Source organism: Phalacrocorax aristotelis, chromosome 6 (assembly GCF_949628215.1).
Source record: "Phalacrocorax aristotelis chromosome 6, bGulAri2.1, whole genome shotgun sequence".
In the NCBI taxonomy this organism is placed as follows: domain Eukaryota; kingdom Metazoa; phylum Chordata; class Aves; order Suliformes; family Phalacrocoracidae; genus Phalacrocorax; species Phalacrocorax aristotelis.
The window spans coordinates 8,192,599-8,210,942 of NC_134281.1; the positions used below are offsets into that span (position 1 = coordinate 8,192,599).

General features: G+C 43.5%; 1 protein-coding gene across 33 annotated transcripts in view; it reads left to right on the plus strand.

The window, feature by feature from the left end:
* MAGI1 (membrane associated guanylate kinase, WW and PDZ domain containing 1) overlaps positions 1 to 18,344 on the plus strand; it is a 359,200-nt gene that overhangs the window by 289,151 nt on the left and 51,705 nt on the right. For 19 of the 33 annotated variants that reach the window (XM_075095718.1, XM_075095720.1, XM_075095721.1 and 16 more), the window contains exons 7-12: positions 1,298 to 1,336; positions 5,851 to 5,908; positions 8,245 to 8,333; positions 9,329 to 9,421; positions 13,123 to 13,305; positions 14,378 to 14,998. In XM_075095718.1, coding sequence (XP_074951819.1) covers positions 1,298 to 1,336; positions 5,851 to 5,908; positions 8,245 to 8,333; positions 9,329 to 9,421; positions 13,123 to 13,305; positions 14,378 to 14,998 — 1,083 coding nt within the window. The remainder of the gene's footprint in view (positions 1 to 1,297; positions 1,337 to 5,850; positions 5,909 to 8,244; positions 8,334 to 9,328; positions 9,422 to 13,122; positions 13,306 to 14,377; positions 14,999 to 18,344) is intronic. The other 14 variants (XM_075095719.1, XM_075095748.1, XM_075095749.1 and 11 more) reach the window with 4 other exon arrangements.

An 18,344-nucleotide genomic window follows, 5' to 3' on the forward strand; every position in this document is an offset into this window, starting at 1 on the left:
GTGAGCACAAAGAAGAGAGAAGGTTATTTTTACTGCCTCATCAAAGTTGGACATTTTTTGGCAAGGGTCACTGTTGGGAGTATTTCCACTGAAGTCAGTGGGACTCCTCCTCTGTTTTGTTTGTTGCGTGTGTGCTCGTGAGTGTTCAGGCTCGATCCCGTCCTGTTTGTGGTTTTTATAAATGTTAGATGTCATTTCAGGTTTGTTTGGGTGCAGTTGCCTTGTGTTTTTTCTTCGTCAGGATACATGTCCCTACCAAGTTTTCATTTGTTTCCAGTTGTTCAGGCTATCAAAGGAAATTGCAATTCATATTTCACACTGACAGTCCTAAACAACTGTTTTGGTAGAACATATTGCAAACAGGTCATGGAAGTGGTACTTTAGGTGTCCAAATTTTCAAAAGCAATGCTGTGACACTACATCTTCTGTTTGCTTCTATCATTCATTTATGTGGCTTATACTTTACTGTATTAGGTCCAAGGTTGTTTTTACCATCTTGGTCTGGGTTTGTCATCATCTTTCATTTTCAGACTGCATTATTATTATTATTTATAGGCTAAGCAATACTTTAATCATCTGTGTCGCTATTAACTTATGAATATGGAGCAGATAATGATAAATGGAGCAACAGTGAATATTGATGGCTTTGTGTGTTTGAAAAATTATGTGATCTTTGTCCCAGGTGCCTCGCTAAAACTGGTGCATTCCTGTATATACCTCACCAGTGCATCTGGACTTTGGTGTGGGCCTGTGACTCCAGTTAAACAACGCGCTTCACTGCCTGTCTGTCTTAAATCATCTGAGTAGTTACAGTGAAGTCAATTGGACCTTGTATGCACATAAATTTAGGTACTTTCTTGAAAACCTTGCTACATTAGTTCTTATTTAGATGCAAGGTTTTCCTTTCACATTTCCTCATTGGTATTCAGGTCTGGCCTGCTGATAGATCCATGTGTCTACAGAACAGATTGCAAAGGTCGGAGCATACAGATCTGAGGGAGAAGCTTCACTACAGTGAGAACACCGTAAATATATTACTTTGCCATGTCAAACTGTGGCAGGGAAGGTGGTCAACTGATAAAGATTTTTTGAGAATGCAAGAACTAGTTCTTTCATTACCTACATCAGATCCATCAATATTCTGATCACCAAAGTGCAATAAATGGAAAGCTTGGGCTTGGTCTGTAGAAAATCAGTGCTGGTTCTGCTGTTTGCTGTAGGGAATTTCTTGCTTGGTGCTGGTATCTGAAATTTTCTTTTAATTTTTTCTGTCTCATTTACTGCTCTTCCCTTGGAGAAGAAGGGGTACACACGGAGGAACTGGACAGTGAACTAGGTAAATCATCCATCTCGCGTTTTGATGTTCGACTTCAACTGCACTGTTTTAAGCCTTTAATTACTTACTTTCTCCTTTGTATCATTTTGCATCTTTCACTTTTTTATTATTTCAACAAGTCTAATTTATCAGCAAAACTTCCCTAGCACACAAAGCATTAATCTTCCCTTGGCTTCACATCTTCTTACTGGTTCAGAGTTTGAAGAAAGCTGGAAAGCCTTAATCTTACAAAGTTTGTTCAGATTTGCTTCCTCCTGGACCCTGCAGAAGTCAGGGGCTTTTCCATTGGCATCACTGGCTCCAGGAAAAAGCTTGTAGATGCCAAAGTTGAAATCAAGTAGCTAATGATGCTTTTTTCATAGGGGCCAAAGATATTTCCCAGACAAGAGAAGCAAAGTGTGATTTAGAAAGTTTAAGAATTACACAGGATGCTTCTGCTAAGCTTGTGAATGAAACAGAAAATTTTGCCTCAGTAGGTGATTTTATAAACAGATGATTTTTGATGATGTGATACAGTTTTATTTGCTGCATCTTTTTGTGAAGAATGCTGTCTTGATCTCTAACCTCAGCGGTGCTCATTCTGTTTATACTGCTGGTGGAGGTAGTTATTTCTGTTCAGCTATGCTCTAGTGCACTTGGAAAGCTGAAAGGCATAAGAGGTTGCATAGGATTTTATTTCCACTAGGTCTATTATTGCATTTAAAGAGGACTGTATTTACAGTTCATAGTTCTGCATACTGGAGGATTGTATTACCAGAGAATTAACCTCTGGTTTCTGTAATGACATGAAAGAGTATTCTGTTTCCTGCTTCTGTGTGATTGATACGGCATCAGCAGCCAGCAGCTGTTGAGTGGACTTTTAACACTACTCCAGGAACTGTTCTTCTGGATAATATGTTTGGAATAATGTTGGAGATCTAACTTCCTTTATGCAAGGATTTGAAAGAAATGACAACTTAAAGAAGAATGGAGTCACTTCAGTGGTACGTGAGCATTATGCGCAGCTCATACAAATAATCAGCAGCACACCAAGTAACATCAGAAGTAGGTAGATGTACACCAACAACCTGCAAAGATTTCTCACTAAGGTCGTAACACAGGGTGGCTTCAAATAAGAGTGAGTTTAAAAAAAAAACAAACAAACAACAAATTTAGAGGCAATAATGAAATGGAAATGTTCCCTTCTTTCAGTCTGATATTGGGATATAGTGCAAGAGACAAGCTGAAAATATAGATGCAGGGAAACTCATTAATTGATAAGCCTGATCCCAGTTCTGCAGGCACTTATGTACAGAAGTGTTTTGCTTGAACATCATGAGATGTTCCCTTTGTTTTAATGCAGATAAGCTTTATTGAGCTCACAGCCCATTGATATACTGTTGAGATTTGCAAACGTTGCAGTGTAAAGAAAGACATTTTCAAATGGCTCAGTTGGTTACAGCAACATTAGGGAGGGGGTGTGAAAACACAGGGCCTATTCACTAACCGTACTCATGATTAGTATAAACTGGTTGATGCGAGATACTTAGCTCCTTAGTTTAATAACAGGTTCTTTTCTAAACACAAGAAAATTAAAACTTGAAGCGTTTGCACAACTTCTTATTTTCCAAAGCAGCAGATTGAATATGGAGTAATAGCTCACCTCTTTTTTAACAGAAGGTTATATGAAGGACACAAAAATTTAATCTTTGGAGTAGAATTTGACATACCTTTAGGCAGACCCTGCTGGACTCACAGTGAGCAGTAACAGCTGAGCTTCCTGAAGTCACCTCTAGCTCCTTTCTAGTGATGCATAGTTGCAACTAAAATCCCTAGTGGTTGGAGAAGTTCTTTTTTAGGAATCCATCCATCCCCTCTGTAGGGTTGGATACTAAACAAGAGCATCTCGGTGGGAATCCATGTATTTACCATGTAAGATTGGATAATTGCCCGTTGAATTTACCTGCTCACAAATGCTCTGAGACTGCAGTGCTGTGTGGATGTACCAAAATAAAAACCATGTGGCTCACTCAGACTCCTAATGATGCAAAATGATTTTGGAAATGTTGTATTCGTGTTAAAATCTAATGCTCTGGGTCATCTTCAGTTTGGCAGGAGAGGTAGAGAAGGGAGATGAACAACTTAAAGCCGCTAAGAAGCCAGACTGTGCAACATGGCTGTGGAGAATATTGCCTTTTGCTTTAGAGAGATTTCAGAGGCTTTTAGAAGTTGGAAAGTGCATCTGCGTAATCAACAAGTAACATGTTGAAAGCTGCAGTTTTGTGTATTGTTACTTCCAAAAACTTAGAACTTTGTTCCTTAAATGGAAAGCTGCGGAGATAGAAAACTGGAAAGACTTCGGCACAATACCATTTTTGGGGTTAGGAAAGTGCTGGTTTTCTGACCTTCCAGGAAAATTATTTAGAAGAAAAGAAAAAATAAAATTTAATACCAAAACTTTTCGTGAACAAGGGAAAAGCAAAACATTTTTGTTTGAGTTTTAAAAAGCAAAACCACTTAGTATTCCAAAATAGGTAAAAGGTACTTAGCAGGAAAAATTGTGGAAACCTCATTTTAAGGCATTTGTGCATTACTTTTCCCTTCCCCCATTCATTTTTTTTTCTTCCACCCCAGTTTGGTCTCTTTACCATTCTGCTTTCACCGTAGTGCAAAGAATTAAATAGCAGCCACCCATGGTGATTCTCCCGATTGTATGCTAGGTCTCCATTTAATTGCACTGAAATTCTTTAAGCCAGTCCCACAGTGTTTTCACCATATGGGACTCCTTTGCAAACCTGAGAGTTCCCTTTGCGAAAAGACTTTCAAGATTGGTCTCTAGCTTTCTAACTTTTTCTCACATAAACTTGCACGGTATAAAGGAATATCTCTTTCTGAAGTGTCCATATCAAATTGATCTGCTGATAAAATTATGGAGTATTTTCGTGCCCAAAAGTTAGCACTGGCTTGCATTTAATTGCTTATGTCTCAAGGAATCCAAAGATGTTAAACCCAATAAGCATAAAATAATGATAAGAATGGGAAACCTACCTTATATCTGCAAATAAGGGACATGTGGAGCAAAAACCATGAAAATCGATTTCATCTGATCTCCAGCCAATTCTGAACACAAACATAAACTTTGAGTAATTAGTCCATGTGTGTTTGTATAGATTCTGTTCCTCTCCAGTCTGGAGATATTTCTGTCGTTATGGCAACATAGCTGAAGTCTATAAGTGCAGAACTAGATAGTTACACTTATTCTAATTAAAGGGCCATTGTTGATAATAATCGCTCAGCAATTGATGCCATTAATGAAAATAGATCTTCGCATTTGATAATAAACAAACAGGTTATTTGCTATCAGTCTTGTCAATCTAGTCATAAATTTTGAGGAATTTCTTTGAACGGAGTAGTTGAACTTGTGTTATCTGACAATGGCCTTTTAAAAAAATTATTATTTTTATTTAAATGAACGTGCAGAGTCTATGGGGCAAGGACCACACCTGCACAGTCCATAGCATGGTGGAGCTTTCTTTCAAGTTGATTCACAGTGTTACAAAAATACACCACTCTGTATTGTTAATAGGATGATTATTTCAGTACCCGCAACCAACGGGAACATTGTGTTTAAATGCGTGGGCAAGGATCAGGCCCTTAAGTAGTACATACAGCTTTAATAACCCCCAGTTGGATGCTGAAGTGATTTTATTACATTCACTAATTATAGTTAAAGTACTACGCGCAGTCTAGAAAATCAACAGGAACAAAAGTGGATACGTTTCCAAATGTTAATTAACAAAAAACAGTTCTGAAGATGAAATTATGCTAATTAAAAAAGGACATCTCTGTTACATGTCATTATGGCAATATGTGTTTTTACGTTAAGTGCTATGCAGTGAAATGCATCTGGGTGTGCCAGCCCGACTTGGGTGGATTCCATATGCCGGGCATTTATGTTAAACTCACTCTGTCCTGTTTCAAGATGCACTTTTGCGTTGGGCTCACAGATGAGCGGTGCAATGTAAATCCCTAAGAAAGGAGTAAAACCCAACCTTTTTCAGCAGTGGTGAGCATAAATGGCTTGGCCCTGGTACAGGAGGTGAAAGTATTCTCTCTGTTAGCGTGCTACAATTGTTTGCCATAATCTCGCCTGCTTTAGATGCTGGTGTTAAAATGCCTCTGGCCTGTTGCCTGCATTGACATCCACTGCAGTGCCTCCACCCAGAACCATGTTGGTCAAACCAGGAGGGCACTTGAGGCACTCCCAGGAAGGAAATTTATTGATCATTTATTCATGTAATGCAAAAAGCAAATCTAAAATTGACTCGCATGGGCATCTTCCCACTGATTTGCTAATCCAGCACTGGTGGGACAAGCTATGATGTTGGTGCTGTTCTATGCCAGTCTTTAAAAGGAGGCTGTGCTTGTTCTGAAAAGTGTTTGAAGTCTGAGCTACTGATCAGTTTTGCACGCTGAATAGGACCTGTCAGAGAAAACTTCGCTGGAGGCTTCAGTAATGCTTTTTCTATTTCCAGAGTTGCCTGCTGGTTGGGAGAAAATTGAGGATCCCGTATATGGTGTCTACTATGTAGAGTAAGTGCTGCTCCCCCGCTCTGGTGTGGCTGTCAGGTGGAGGAAGGCTTTTCTCCGCAGCGGTCTGTGTGCTTTGTTGGTATCATCTCATAATGAGGAGGAGACCCCAGCCCCTGTGCAGGCTGGGAGATGCCATAGGGTCTGGGAGAGGAACCCTGCCTTGCCGTTCCCCATCCTCTCGTGGGCTCTGGAAGCAGCACCCTGGCGTGGGGAGAGGCTCAAGGACGACAGGAACACCCCGGGTAAGCTCCAGGGGTGAGCTTGGGGGCAACAGGAGCACCCCTGGGTCAGGGCATACAGGAGCCCCAGGACATCACCAAATACTTTCATCAAGAGAAGATTAACAAGTCTGCAATTAACCGAGCTCGATCCCCTTCATACAGTGCTATGATCAAAATACTTGCGTGCAAAGCAGACCACCGATTCAGTGACAAGTCAGAAGATGCTCAAAAGGATGAATGGACAAGCCTGTGTGACCAAACAGCCACCACAGAGGTTCTTGCATCAGGCTGTGTTGTTGTGAATAGAATTACAGGTTTAATGGGACTCTCTCTGGAATTAGAACAGCTTCTTCTTTATCTGGATGTCAGATCGCTCCCTTGGGAAACCAGAGATCTGAGTTTTGTTTCATCATTGACCCCATAAAATGAATTTTTAATTGTGTGTATACTCCTGTCTAGTAGGATAGTGTATGATAGCCCTCAGAATAGACATGGACTACAGTTGCTGTCTGCTTTGGCTCATTTCTGACCCTACCATCTGTGCCTAGGGAAACAAGGTTAGCAAACTGTGTAATTAAGGCTTGACATTTATTTACCAAAGACATCAAGAATATTTTTTGGCTATTAAATGCCATGCCAAGAGGTCTTTACAGCATTTTTCCTGTCACTTTGTATATACATGCCCATTAGTTTTGTGGCACTCCCTAGTGATGAAATTTAATAGAAAGGTAACAGCAGTGAGACATAAGTTTATTTTACATGCTATCTGCAGTCTAGCAAGATGGTTACAATGTGAGCATTTGTCTCTATCCCTTCCAATTCAGGCACTCTAGTATTGCATAATAGTTTTATTGAGAAGCAACTGTATCATGACAAAGTTTATATCATCTTTATAGTTAAAATTTTTTCTTAACTTTCTGAAGATATATTAAAATGGGAAATATTTTAGAAAATTCATTAACTTCTTTTTATTTGATTAGTTAAATATTTTTCCAGTGATTTAATATTGATCTTTAGCAGAAAAAAAATCTGAACATAACTATCTAGAGTGCTTCTGTCGTAATTGCTTGAAAAAGTGGTTGTTCATTCAGGGTTTATTTTTTTATTTTTTATAAAGGCACATGGGACAAGAGACAATAAAATTGCAAGTTCTTAATGGTAAACTTTGCTTTAGATACACAGATGGGCTTTAAGCTAGTATAATTTTTTTAAGGTCTACCTGCTCCTTTACTGTAGCAAAATCACTATTGAAAAATTGCTCTTGAGCAGTTGTTGAGCAGCTCGTCTCAGCTGCAGCCATCAGCTGCCGAGTCCCCAGACCCGCCCCTGCTGCCCTGGCATCTGTGGCTGGTGTTCGTCGTTTGGTTTCATAAAACAGTTAAGCCCCTGCGGAGTGCATTGCTTGTCTGCTGTGTTTGGGGCTGGGCTGCTTTTTTTTCCTTTTCCTGAGATTGGTAAGAAGTATTGGCTCCGAACATCTCATACAGGTCAAAAGCTGCCTAATTGCCCTCCAAGGACAGCTGAAGTTTCACCAAATGCTGGTTTCCACTGGGATTATTTGCTGGTGGCTGATTCTGAAGATATTTTGATCCGTTTGGAGCCTTTCACTCATAACCTGCATCCCCACAGATATTTTTAAGACACGCTGTTAATAGTGTACATTGGTCAGATAGCTGACAGATGTCACCAGTTGCTGGGGTTTTGGTTTTGTCTTTTGTTTGGTTGCTTTTGGTTTTTTTTTTTAACTTCGGTAAGCCAGGGAATGACTTTACCTCTGGGAAACTGATTGAAGTAGGGATGATATAGGCCTGTCTTTTAAAATGCAATCAGACAGAGCACCTTTTCTGCTTTAATCTCATTTTTCACAGATAGATCACTACTTTAATATATTTGAAGGAATTAGCCATTCCTACTCAAGACATCATATCAATACTGGAATCCGCTTGTTTTCCTAAATATGCTTTTTTGCACGACTAGGTGAGTCTTGCTCCACATACGCTGCTGTTGGGTTTGTTTTGTATTTTACTCCTTTTCTCAGAGGAATTTCATGCCTGGCCGTCATTCCTGCTTGTCACATAAAGGGTTTCCTAATTTATTGCTCTCTTTCATCTCCAGCCACATCAACAGGAAGACACAGTATGAAAACCCAGTTCTTGAAGCAAAGAGGAAGAAACAGCTTGAGCAACAGCAACAGCCGCCAGAAGGTTGGCACCACCAAGGGTGTGATGGTTGGGGTTTTCATAAGGGAACGTGCCCTCCCTTGCCTTGGCAGAGCGATGCCAATGTGTTTGTCCTTCCTTCTGTGGCATTAGTGTTTAAAGGCAAAATGATGTGGATAGGAAAGGTTGCATATGCCCCTCACATAAGATGCAGCAAAGGAGAAAATCTAAACCATAAAACCACTTAAATATAGTAACTTTCACCCCTGTTAAAGGGGAGAGGTTTTTCTTTTAATATCCTTTATTTCTGGAAAGTTTCTAGGCTTCCCAGAAACCAAACACAGGTTTTCCTCTTTAATCTGCTCCATCAAGTTACTCACTGTGGCTGGTGTCATTCCAGTCTGCACTGGGACTCACAGGCTATCAAAGGGGATGAGGTATAGGCATTTACATGAACACTAGAGAAACCCCTCTGCATGAGAGGCTTCTCAACCCAAGACCTTTGGATGCTGCCAAGCTCTAACATCTGAAGTAATTTCATTGTTATAAACCACTTTTTTTTTCTTTTCATCCCCCCCACCCCCCGCTTTTTTTTTTTTCCCTCTTTAAATACAGCCCAACTGCAGTGAGGGGCCTGTGGCCACAGTGATTATCCAAGGTGAAAATAATGTAGGCTTCAACATTCCTCCTGCAGCCTCACTGCCTGCAACATCAGCTCTTCTACTTAGATGCCATGAGTGCCATGGGGAATAGATTCATATAAATGTTGAGACCACTTAGGTGCAAATCAAGTCCCAGGTTTGAGTGTGAGGTAGGGTGTCCCAGCAGATGGATCAGTTGATGTGGACATAAAGAGTCCTCTAGAACTGGTTTTGAACATCATGTTCATTTTATTCCCTCCTTCTGTGACTCTCTTTCCTCTCTTGCCATGCTTCTCACGTCTCCTCTGCTTGAACCTCATGCTCCCAGTGTGTGTGTATGTGCAGGAGCTCACAGTGCTGTTGTGAAACCAGTAACATTTCCCTCTCTGCCCTCTCCAGAATGGACAGAGGAGTGTCCATCTCTCCCAGCACCCACTGCTCCAAACCGTGTTTCAAACAACCAAGAGGCAGTTCGGGAAGCACCAGTGCAAGGTAACAACCTTGTTAAACCAGTTGTAAAAGTGCAACAAGGTTTTTTTTCCCGAGAATGAAATTCCCTCAGCCACCAGCAAAGGGAGTATCTCCATGACTAGTGTCACACACCAGGGCGCGTGCCTGGTTATCTGAATTCCCATAGATTTTGAGAACAGTTGTTTCAAGACCACATTTGTTGCCAAATGAGTCAAATGAGATCACCTGCATCGAAGAAGGATTGTGGCTATTCTCTGTCTGGCATTCCAAGTCTTTAAAAAAGCATGGTGAAAACATGAGTTACATTGGTGGGATTTAATAGCAGGCGTGGTGGATGCAAATGCAAGTAGGAAGAGACCCTTTTCTACAGAACTCTATGGATATGCAAGGATTAGGCTTTCACACCTTCTAAGCTCTACTGATTTTAGAATATGGCTCTTAGCACAGAGATTTCTTTCTGTTCTCATAGGTCAACATTCCCTCGCAGAAAGCAGCACAAAATCTCACCATGTTGCACTGTGATTACGACACAGACATGCATTAACATGCTCATGTTTTAGTTTGAAAGCCAAAGCCAATGCCACCCCATGTCTGCGTTCATGGGCAGGTAGAGTTTCAAGATGAAGTCGTTTAAGAGCCCTGGAAAATGGTCAGTGTGTTTGGGAGCTGCGGTGTGCTTAGGATGTCAGCACTGTTTGGCAGGACCTTGGTTTGGAGAGCTTGGGTGTCTTGGTCGCATTTGTGACATCTGAGCAGCCACGTTCTGGTGTTGACGTGGATGAGTCTGGCTTGCAACTTAATGGATTTTCCTTTTTGTGTGCTTTGAATACAAATGAAACTAGGTGGGGGTGTGGTGTGATGTGGGGGGCAGTGTAGGAGCTGGGGGAACACCAGAAGTGGGAGGTCCTCTGCTATTCAGAGAGCTTTGCAGAGCTACCAGGCCTCTGTGCTGAATCTGACTTTCTGTAGTAACAGAAGGCAAAGAGGCGCAAGTGCCTTTGCCACATGTTAGGGGCAAATTACATCATGTTTCTGAAAAATCTGAGTGGAAGGTCCTCTGGGAAGCTCTGCATCAGGAGGTTATGATAATAGGTCCAAATACAGTGGACCTACTTTGAAGTTGTATATGTGTACAAGTACTTTGGGCTATTACAGCCTTATTTATTAGTGTCAGTGGTCTGTGTACAGCCAACTGCTCACACACCAGTTGCTTGTCTTAACTAACCAGACAGGACATGAATCATTCCTGAATTTGCAGCGTGAGCTGAAACATTGCCAGATCAGGTTGACAGCAAGGGCAGAGATTTCCACTTGTACCTGTTGCAGTACAAGTGCTCTCTGGTTACAAGTGGTTGCAAGTAGACATCATCTTTGGCTACGTCTAAATTGCGTAGCAAGTAAATGGCATTGTGCTGCTCTGCAGGAGCCAGAGGTGGGGGAAGGTGAGAGAGGGGGAATCTGGCTGGAGCATGTCATCCTGACAGAGCTGGCAACAGCCGGGAGGAGGCCGGTCCTGGGAGCTGGGAAGTACTCCCGTGCTCTGCAGGTCAGCCATGGTCTCCAAAGGTGAGCCTGGCAAGGGAGCTGCTGTCCCAGGCTGTCTTTCCTGCTGCCAAGAGCCAGGGCTTGCTCTCTGCTGCAGGTGGCAGCAGATCAGCCCTTCCAAAACAGTTGTGCAAAATTTAACAGTATCCAAAGCTCCCAGCACGTTCCTGAGAGGTATTAGAGTACATTAGAGTAAGCCAGACTTGCAGCAAGGAAAAATGTGGGAGGTCTGGGGTTTGTACCCTGGCCACCAGGCATCTGGGGTTAGGCATCTCATCAGAGTGCCCCAAAACAGTTGGTCTTCCTCAGGGGGACATCTGTGAATGCCACTTCTGCCTTTTACACTGTCAGGCTGAAGTGAGGGCTGCTCAGGCATCCATGCATGGCAATGCAAAGGACCCGTTATGAAGGGGATTATGCTAGAAGCCTCACTCAGTTCTCCACCTGCTTCTGACTGTCTCGGCACCACTCTGAGTGACGTGTCCTGGTACCCACTGATGGCTCCTTCTCTCTTTCATTCCTTCCTCTTCCTTTCTCAGTGCTGCCCCTCTTCTCCAGCTCCCCGTCTGCATCAGCTATTTCCAGCTTCCCTGTCCCCCTACCCTATGCCCAGGCGTTTCCGTCTCTCCCACAGATGGCACTGCCGGTGAGGACGTGGGCACAAGGACCCCTCCTGGTGCCCCTGGCACTGCTCTCCTAGCTGGGATTTTGTAGTTACACTAATTTAAAATGTGATCCCCTCCCAAATGCTGTAGGTAGGACATAGCCTGTGGTGCTGCTATCCTCTTACTACAGGGCAAGTTCACCCTGTATTTGTAGGCAGATGCCAGCAAGCTGTGCTTGTTCTGCTTGTCTTTTGAACCAGAAATCAGCACAGGAGCAAGCCCCGCTGCATGCTGCCTCTCAGCCATGTTTGTTACCTGAGACGTTGGATTGCACTTTGATAGTCAGGGCTTTTTTGCAGCTTGGGGCTGAGCAGAGCATCTGCACCTGATGTGCAGGATTACCGTGTTCCTGTGTTACCCTTCAAAAGCAGAAGTCTGCAAGTCCTCACACTGCCCCCTCATGAATAATCTTCAAATGTACTTTTTTTCCCCCAGTCAAAGGCTTGCAAGTCTCAAATCCCCTCACTCTCCCTCAAGGTCTCCTTTCTCAACAGAGGCCCGCGGCAATGCTTCCAAAGTTTTTGAAAGTGTGCCAGCTCTGCTGGCTGCGATACACACTGCTGATCCTGGAGCTGTCACCAGAGGGCTTAGTGGCACAGTCTTTTCCCCTCTAAGCATTAAAAACAATTAAAAGTGCAAAGGTGTTTAGTGTTGGCATTGTGAAGTACAGCAACTGCGATTCCTCTTCCGAGCCTGTTCAACATGCTCTGCAAGGATGTGCTTTTGTCTTTGGAGCACCTTGTTCCCTCTTAACCATGCTCGCAGAGAGCATTAACAGCCCTCCAGCACAGCCGCTCCAGTCCTGGGCCACTCTTTGATCCACACTTCACAACAGCAGTGTTTCATCCACAACAGGCAAGGAGCAGAAAGGAAAGAGAAAAGACTTCAAACAGTGTCTGAAGAACAACATCAGTGCCCTCCCCTTTTTCACTGGAGGAGGTCACAGGGTGGTAGCGATGGTGGGGCAGCGGGAGGTATGCTAAAGGGTTATGCAGTGTCTTGCCACAGCTCAGAAGTTGCTTTTTGCTCTGTGGGTTGGGAGAAAGTCAAGTGGTAAAAAAACCATAATGATATTCCTTTCTGCAGAAATTCTTGCTGCAGACTCCTTCTGTAGGAGGCATTTGTGCTGCCCCTGTCCCATCCTTCCTGGGATGGATATAACCACCTCAGGACAAAGATAAGACACATATCTAAGCCAGCGTTGCCAGCTTTAATATATTCCATTCCTTAAAGAAGTGTGTTTTCCCCTTTGTAGCCGTAGGGCTCTGGTATGCCCAACCACAGCTAACAAAGCACCAGCTACTAGGGGTTTTGCTCACTCTTTACTGCATGATTGGATCCAGGCAGATGGGTGGAGTGTGATGAGGTGAGAGGATGCTGGAGTGAGGTTCAGTCCTGTCCCAGCACACCGCTGTGTTTCTCCATGTACTTGTTATAGCGGGGAGGGGTAGAGAAAAACAGATCAAACACTCTTGCCTGCCTCTTTATAGATTTTCCAAACTTCCTACACAGGAAAACCTTTTTTTACACGAAACCCTTCTGAGTTGAAAGGGAAGTTCATCCACACCAAGCTAAGGAAAAGCAGCAGGGGTTTTGGCTTCACCGTCGTTGGAGGGGATGAGCCAGATGAATTTCTCCAAATCAAAAGTTTAGTGCTCGACGGCCCTGCAGCACTGGATGGCAAAATGGAAACAGGTACCAATGATTTAAATCAAAATCACCACCACTACTTTGGTTTATGTTTTTACAGCTGGTTCTATGTGTGGTTTGTAAAGTACTTAGTCCTCATCCTTTTTTGGGGAAAAAGTGTTCAGCTTTCCAATCAGCAAGCAGGGAAGTGAAGTACATTGAGGGTTATGTCAAAAATCTTATAACAAGGCACTTCACACACTGTCAATTCACCTCAGGTGTCAAAATATGGGGCTGGGGCCCTGCCAGCTCCTGCTTTCCCCACCTGACCTGTGGAAAGGAGCCAGTGGTCGGAGGGTCCCACGTTACCGTGCCCACTGTGGCAATGGCTGTGGTATTTTTGCAGGGCTGCATCACTGTGTGTTTTGTGCCTGCCATGCCACTCACTTGCTCTCCAAAGCTACTCCCAGGGACTGGGCAGAGGCATGGGCTAGCTTGCATTTCCCTGTGTGGAGGCACCAAGGGCCAATTTGTTTTGCCAGAGATCAGGCCCAGCATGATGAAATCCTGTTAGGTTTCGCCTGAGGTCACAATTCCACTTGATGTGGAGCGTCACAACATTAAAACATCCCTATGTTGCTGCCTCAGTGTTAAAAAATGAATCATAACTTAATCGATGCCTGTATTTCAGGCCAAAGTATGTCTGAGGCATGACACGTGGCACCATATTTGAGCAGTTGGTATTTGAGAGCCTTCTGTTATAGCTCTCATGTGCTCTCAGTTTTGTTTCTATCATATGTCAGCGTAGCACAGTGTATAACAGTGAGAGCCAGGCTTCGAAATAACTGTTAAATGGGCCATATACCATCATTTGAATTTATTAATTTTTTGTATGAGCCAGTTCCATTTTCATTTTCAGAAACGTTTATGTACATAAAGACTTTATGCAGTGAATCCATTGTGTATAGATAGGTCTTGCTTGCCCAAGTGTCACAGCTCCTTTTCCTTGCAAAGGTACTTAAATGCTACTATTTACCGGTGAGTGGTACCTGTGGATGCTGCAGATCAGCTTGCTGTAGTCCTCACCTTCCTGGGGTGCACAAAATATATGTGTTTGGTATGTCTGTGTCCTCTGCAGGGGACGTCATAGTCAGCGTGAACGATACCTGTGTGCTGGGGCACACTCATGCTCAAGTTGTGAAAATCTTCCAGTCCATCCCCATCGGTGCCAGCGTGGACCTTGAACTGTGCCGAGGCTACCCCCTGCCCTTTGATCCCGACGATCCCAACACGAGCCTGGTTACGTCCGTCGCAATTTTGGACAAAGAGCCGATCATTGTGAATGGGCAGGAAAACTACGACTCCCCAGCGAGCCACAGTAGTAAAACAGGGAAAGTAAATGGCACAAAGGAAGCAAGGCCCAGCAGCCCTGCTGAGGTCTCTTCCAACGGACCCCATGGTTACCCCAATGACACCGTCTCTTTGGCATCTTCGATAGCAACACAACCTGAACTCATAACTGTGCATATAGTGAAAGGGCCTATGGGCTTTGGGTTTACTATAGCAGACAGTCCCGGTGGGGGCGGCCAAAGAGTGAAACAAATCGTGGACAGCCCGCGGTGCCGTGGCCTGAAGGAGGGCGATCTTATTGTCGAAGTTAACAAGAAGAATGTGCAGAGCCTCACTCACAACCAGGTGGTGGATATGCTGATTGAATGTCCTAAGGGAAGCGAAGTCACGTTGCTGGTGCAGCGAGGAGGTAAGTCTTCAAAACTGCTTTATTTAAAAGTTTTAGAAAAGAGCATGTCATGAAAGACCTGCTGTCCTAAGCTTCTCTGTAGAAATGGTTGATCTCCTGAGGTGCCCCAAGTTGGCAGTTGTCAGGTCACATAGATGGTTAGAATTATTTATTGTTTGATGCTGCGCTGGGGGGAGTGTGCATGTAGTTCCCGTGCATCACGCACATCTTCTCGTAATGCACATAAGAGTGGTATAGTTACACCTTTACTTACATAACAAACCCTGATCTCATGCTTGTAAAACTTAATTATTTTGAATAGAACGTGGATATTTTTTGAGCTGTTTTAGAAGATGGAAGAGGCTGGTAATACGTTCTGTAATTTGCAGTGTTCAAAATCAGATATCCAATGACTTTTCACCATGGCAGTGTTACACCTGGAATACAGTTGGGAGTGGAGGAGAGAATTTAAACTTCTCCAAGTTGTAAGCAATTGAAATGTTCGTTCTGGACACGTTTATTTGCTGCACAGTCGGGTGCTGTGCTCATTTTTTATTGCATTGCTGAGAGGCCACCAGCAGGTACACAAAACACTCTCCAAGCAGTATGTCTGCAGCCCACATGGGAGCATGGATGGTAGGTAACCTGTCAGTGGGGTCAGTCCATCCACAGGAGCTCTTTCCCTGCACATAGTAAGTGTAAAGTAATCTGAGGTAGCACACTTTTATTCTGTGGATTACATTACTGGAAGAGTTAGTGTCAAGCTTGCAGGAAAGTCCATGTCAGCTGTTGAGTGCAAAGTCAGGAGCAGAGGGGTCAGTTCTCCCTCTCCCTGCTCTGGCATTGGTAGAGGGGATCTGAGAGGGGCAAAGCCCCAGCCCCGCTGTGCTCCCTTTTCCCTGCAGCGGCTTTTATGGACAATGTACACGTTGGTGCTCATTGCCTCGCAGGGATGAGCACACTGCAGAGGCAGAGTTAAGCTGACAAGTAGGTGCTGAACGCAGCCCCTGGCCAGCCCTGGGAGCAGGGTTTGATATAAAAGTACTTTTCTGATGCCTTTTCTAAAGTCTTTTGGTTGTAGTAACCTAGCAATAAAAGCCAGTCCGTTTTAACGTGGGACAAGCTGCTTTCTGAATTTGCAACTCTGATTTGTTGTTTTTAAAGACCTATTTCAAGGAATTGAGAGCATTGATGCTGCAATTAATAGCAGCTCTGGAGAAAGCACTGCCTTATACTCCTTCCTTTCCAAGTGCTTACTGTGGTTTTGTATTTTGATAGTGAATTAAAAAGTAGAGAACATAATATATTAAGAAATCTCCAGTTTTCAAAGTGTGAGTTCCTTAAAGACTTTCAATACTAGAGAGGTAAAAAATGCACTGCGTTCTCATGATTAATATATGTATTATGGAGAAAATATGGTTGGAAGAAAAATAGCAGCTATTATTAATCCTCCTGTAGAGTGTATATATATCTGGTAACACCATACATTAATTATTTGAATTGTGGCTGACATTTAATAATCCTCCTTCTGCCTTGAAGGCACAACGAAAGATTTGATGAGGAAATAAAAGCATAGTTTTAATAAGGTAATAAATAGTTCCCTGGTAATATTTCTGAATCTCTCTCTTCTTTTTCTATTTAATCGAGATACTAAACGCATGTTGAGCATTTGCTATCACCTTCCTAGATAGATACCATATTAATCTCCTTGAACTGCCTCCCTCCCTCCTTCAAGGTCCTGACATTTCCATCTCAGCATAGAGCACTTGCAGTTCCAAATTTCATGCCTCTGTGGCACAGGACTCGGAAACTGTGGTGGCGCTGGATCCACGGTTAATCACTGGAACGTGTTTTTCTTCACACTCAGAAGAAGGCTGGACCGAAAGGCGCACAAGCTGTGGCACAGAAGCCAAGCAGAATACAGACAGCGATAGTAGCCCCAGCATCAAACACAGTTGGGTTTGTTTAAAGCTTGTAAGATGGAGCTGGCTAAAATGCACCTGGCACTCAGTGCTGCTGCACTTGGGTCCTTTCTCCCATAACTTTACCTCATGTTACCCCTGCCAAGCCTTTTATCAGAAGTACCATCCCCAGACAAGGTGCCACTATTTATTTTGGTCCAGTTACAGAAATGTATTTGGCTTCAGTGCCTGATAAGCTCCTTCAGGGCTCTTGAAGCAGTTCTTTAGCTTCGCTGTCAGTTGTCCTTTCCTGCTCCTCCCTCTGGTGTCCAGTGAGGAAAATGCTCGGATGCTGTCAGGCATCCTTGTGTTAGTCCAACATTTGCATTCAGTCAGGCTGTGCATGAAGCATCCCTGCAACACTAAGCCTGGTGTTAAGAGCTGTCAAAAGGATTTGTCAGACGTGATTACTAATCAGGCAGAAAAATATCAGAAAGAAATGTGTAATATATGGGGAAAAGCTCTGCCTGCTCCAAGCTACTGGTGTACTCCCAACAACGAGGTTTAATTGTTAGAATGGAAACCCACAGCCACTGAGAGCAGCCTGTAAAATATTTACTGTATTCAGCTTGCTTACGGGAGCAGGCGAGTCCTGCCGTTGCCTTTGAGCAAGGAACAGAAGGATGGTTTCAGGAACAATGAAGCTGAAATGCCCCCTCTGTGTGCTCGGTTGCTCACATGTCATCTGAAAATCATTTGCAAGACTCATACAAGATTAGGGCAGGGGAATAAATACGTTAAGAGAGGGACGTCTGGTCATTGAGGTTTTGCTTTCCAGAGGTCCCATAGAAAACTTGCCTTATCTATGTGCTGGTTTAATTTTTTTATTTCCCCTTCCTCCCCCCCTCCCTAGGCATTAATTGTATTATTGCTGTTGTTTTCCTATTTCACCTGTACATAGTGCTGGATATAACTCACTGAGCGTATCTCATGGTTTGGAGGGGTTCAGGAAGGAAGAACTCCGAGCGGAGGCAGGGTGCAGGGGAGCTAATTGGACTGTACACGAGACCAGATCAGAAAGGCTGCTTTTGCTTAGCAAAATAAATGGACAAAGAGGACGAAATTATTGTCTCTAACTGTTAGGTAGGAGAGACAGGAGATACTTAAACTGAAGAGAGATCTGGATGAAGAACAACTGAGTGTTGTTCAGCCATGAGTAATTTCAACTGTAAAGAAGAAGAAAATGCCAACCCGTTAGAGCCTGTAAGTCAAACTGGAGGAGGTGTAAAGCCTTTGCCGCCTGAGGGTGAAGTCAGCAGGTTTGAAGGGGACATGATATGGTGCCTGCAACAGTAGAGGAGGTGCTTGATGACCCCACAGGACCATTCAAGGGCTGGGTACCTGAAAGTAAACCGATGCTACTGGTTATGAAATGCAGAATTAAGTGTATGTTTTTGTCTCTGCGC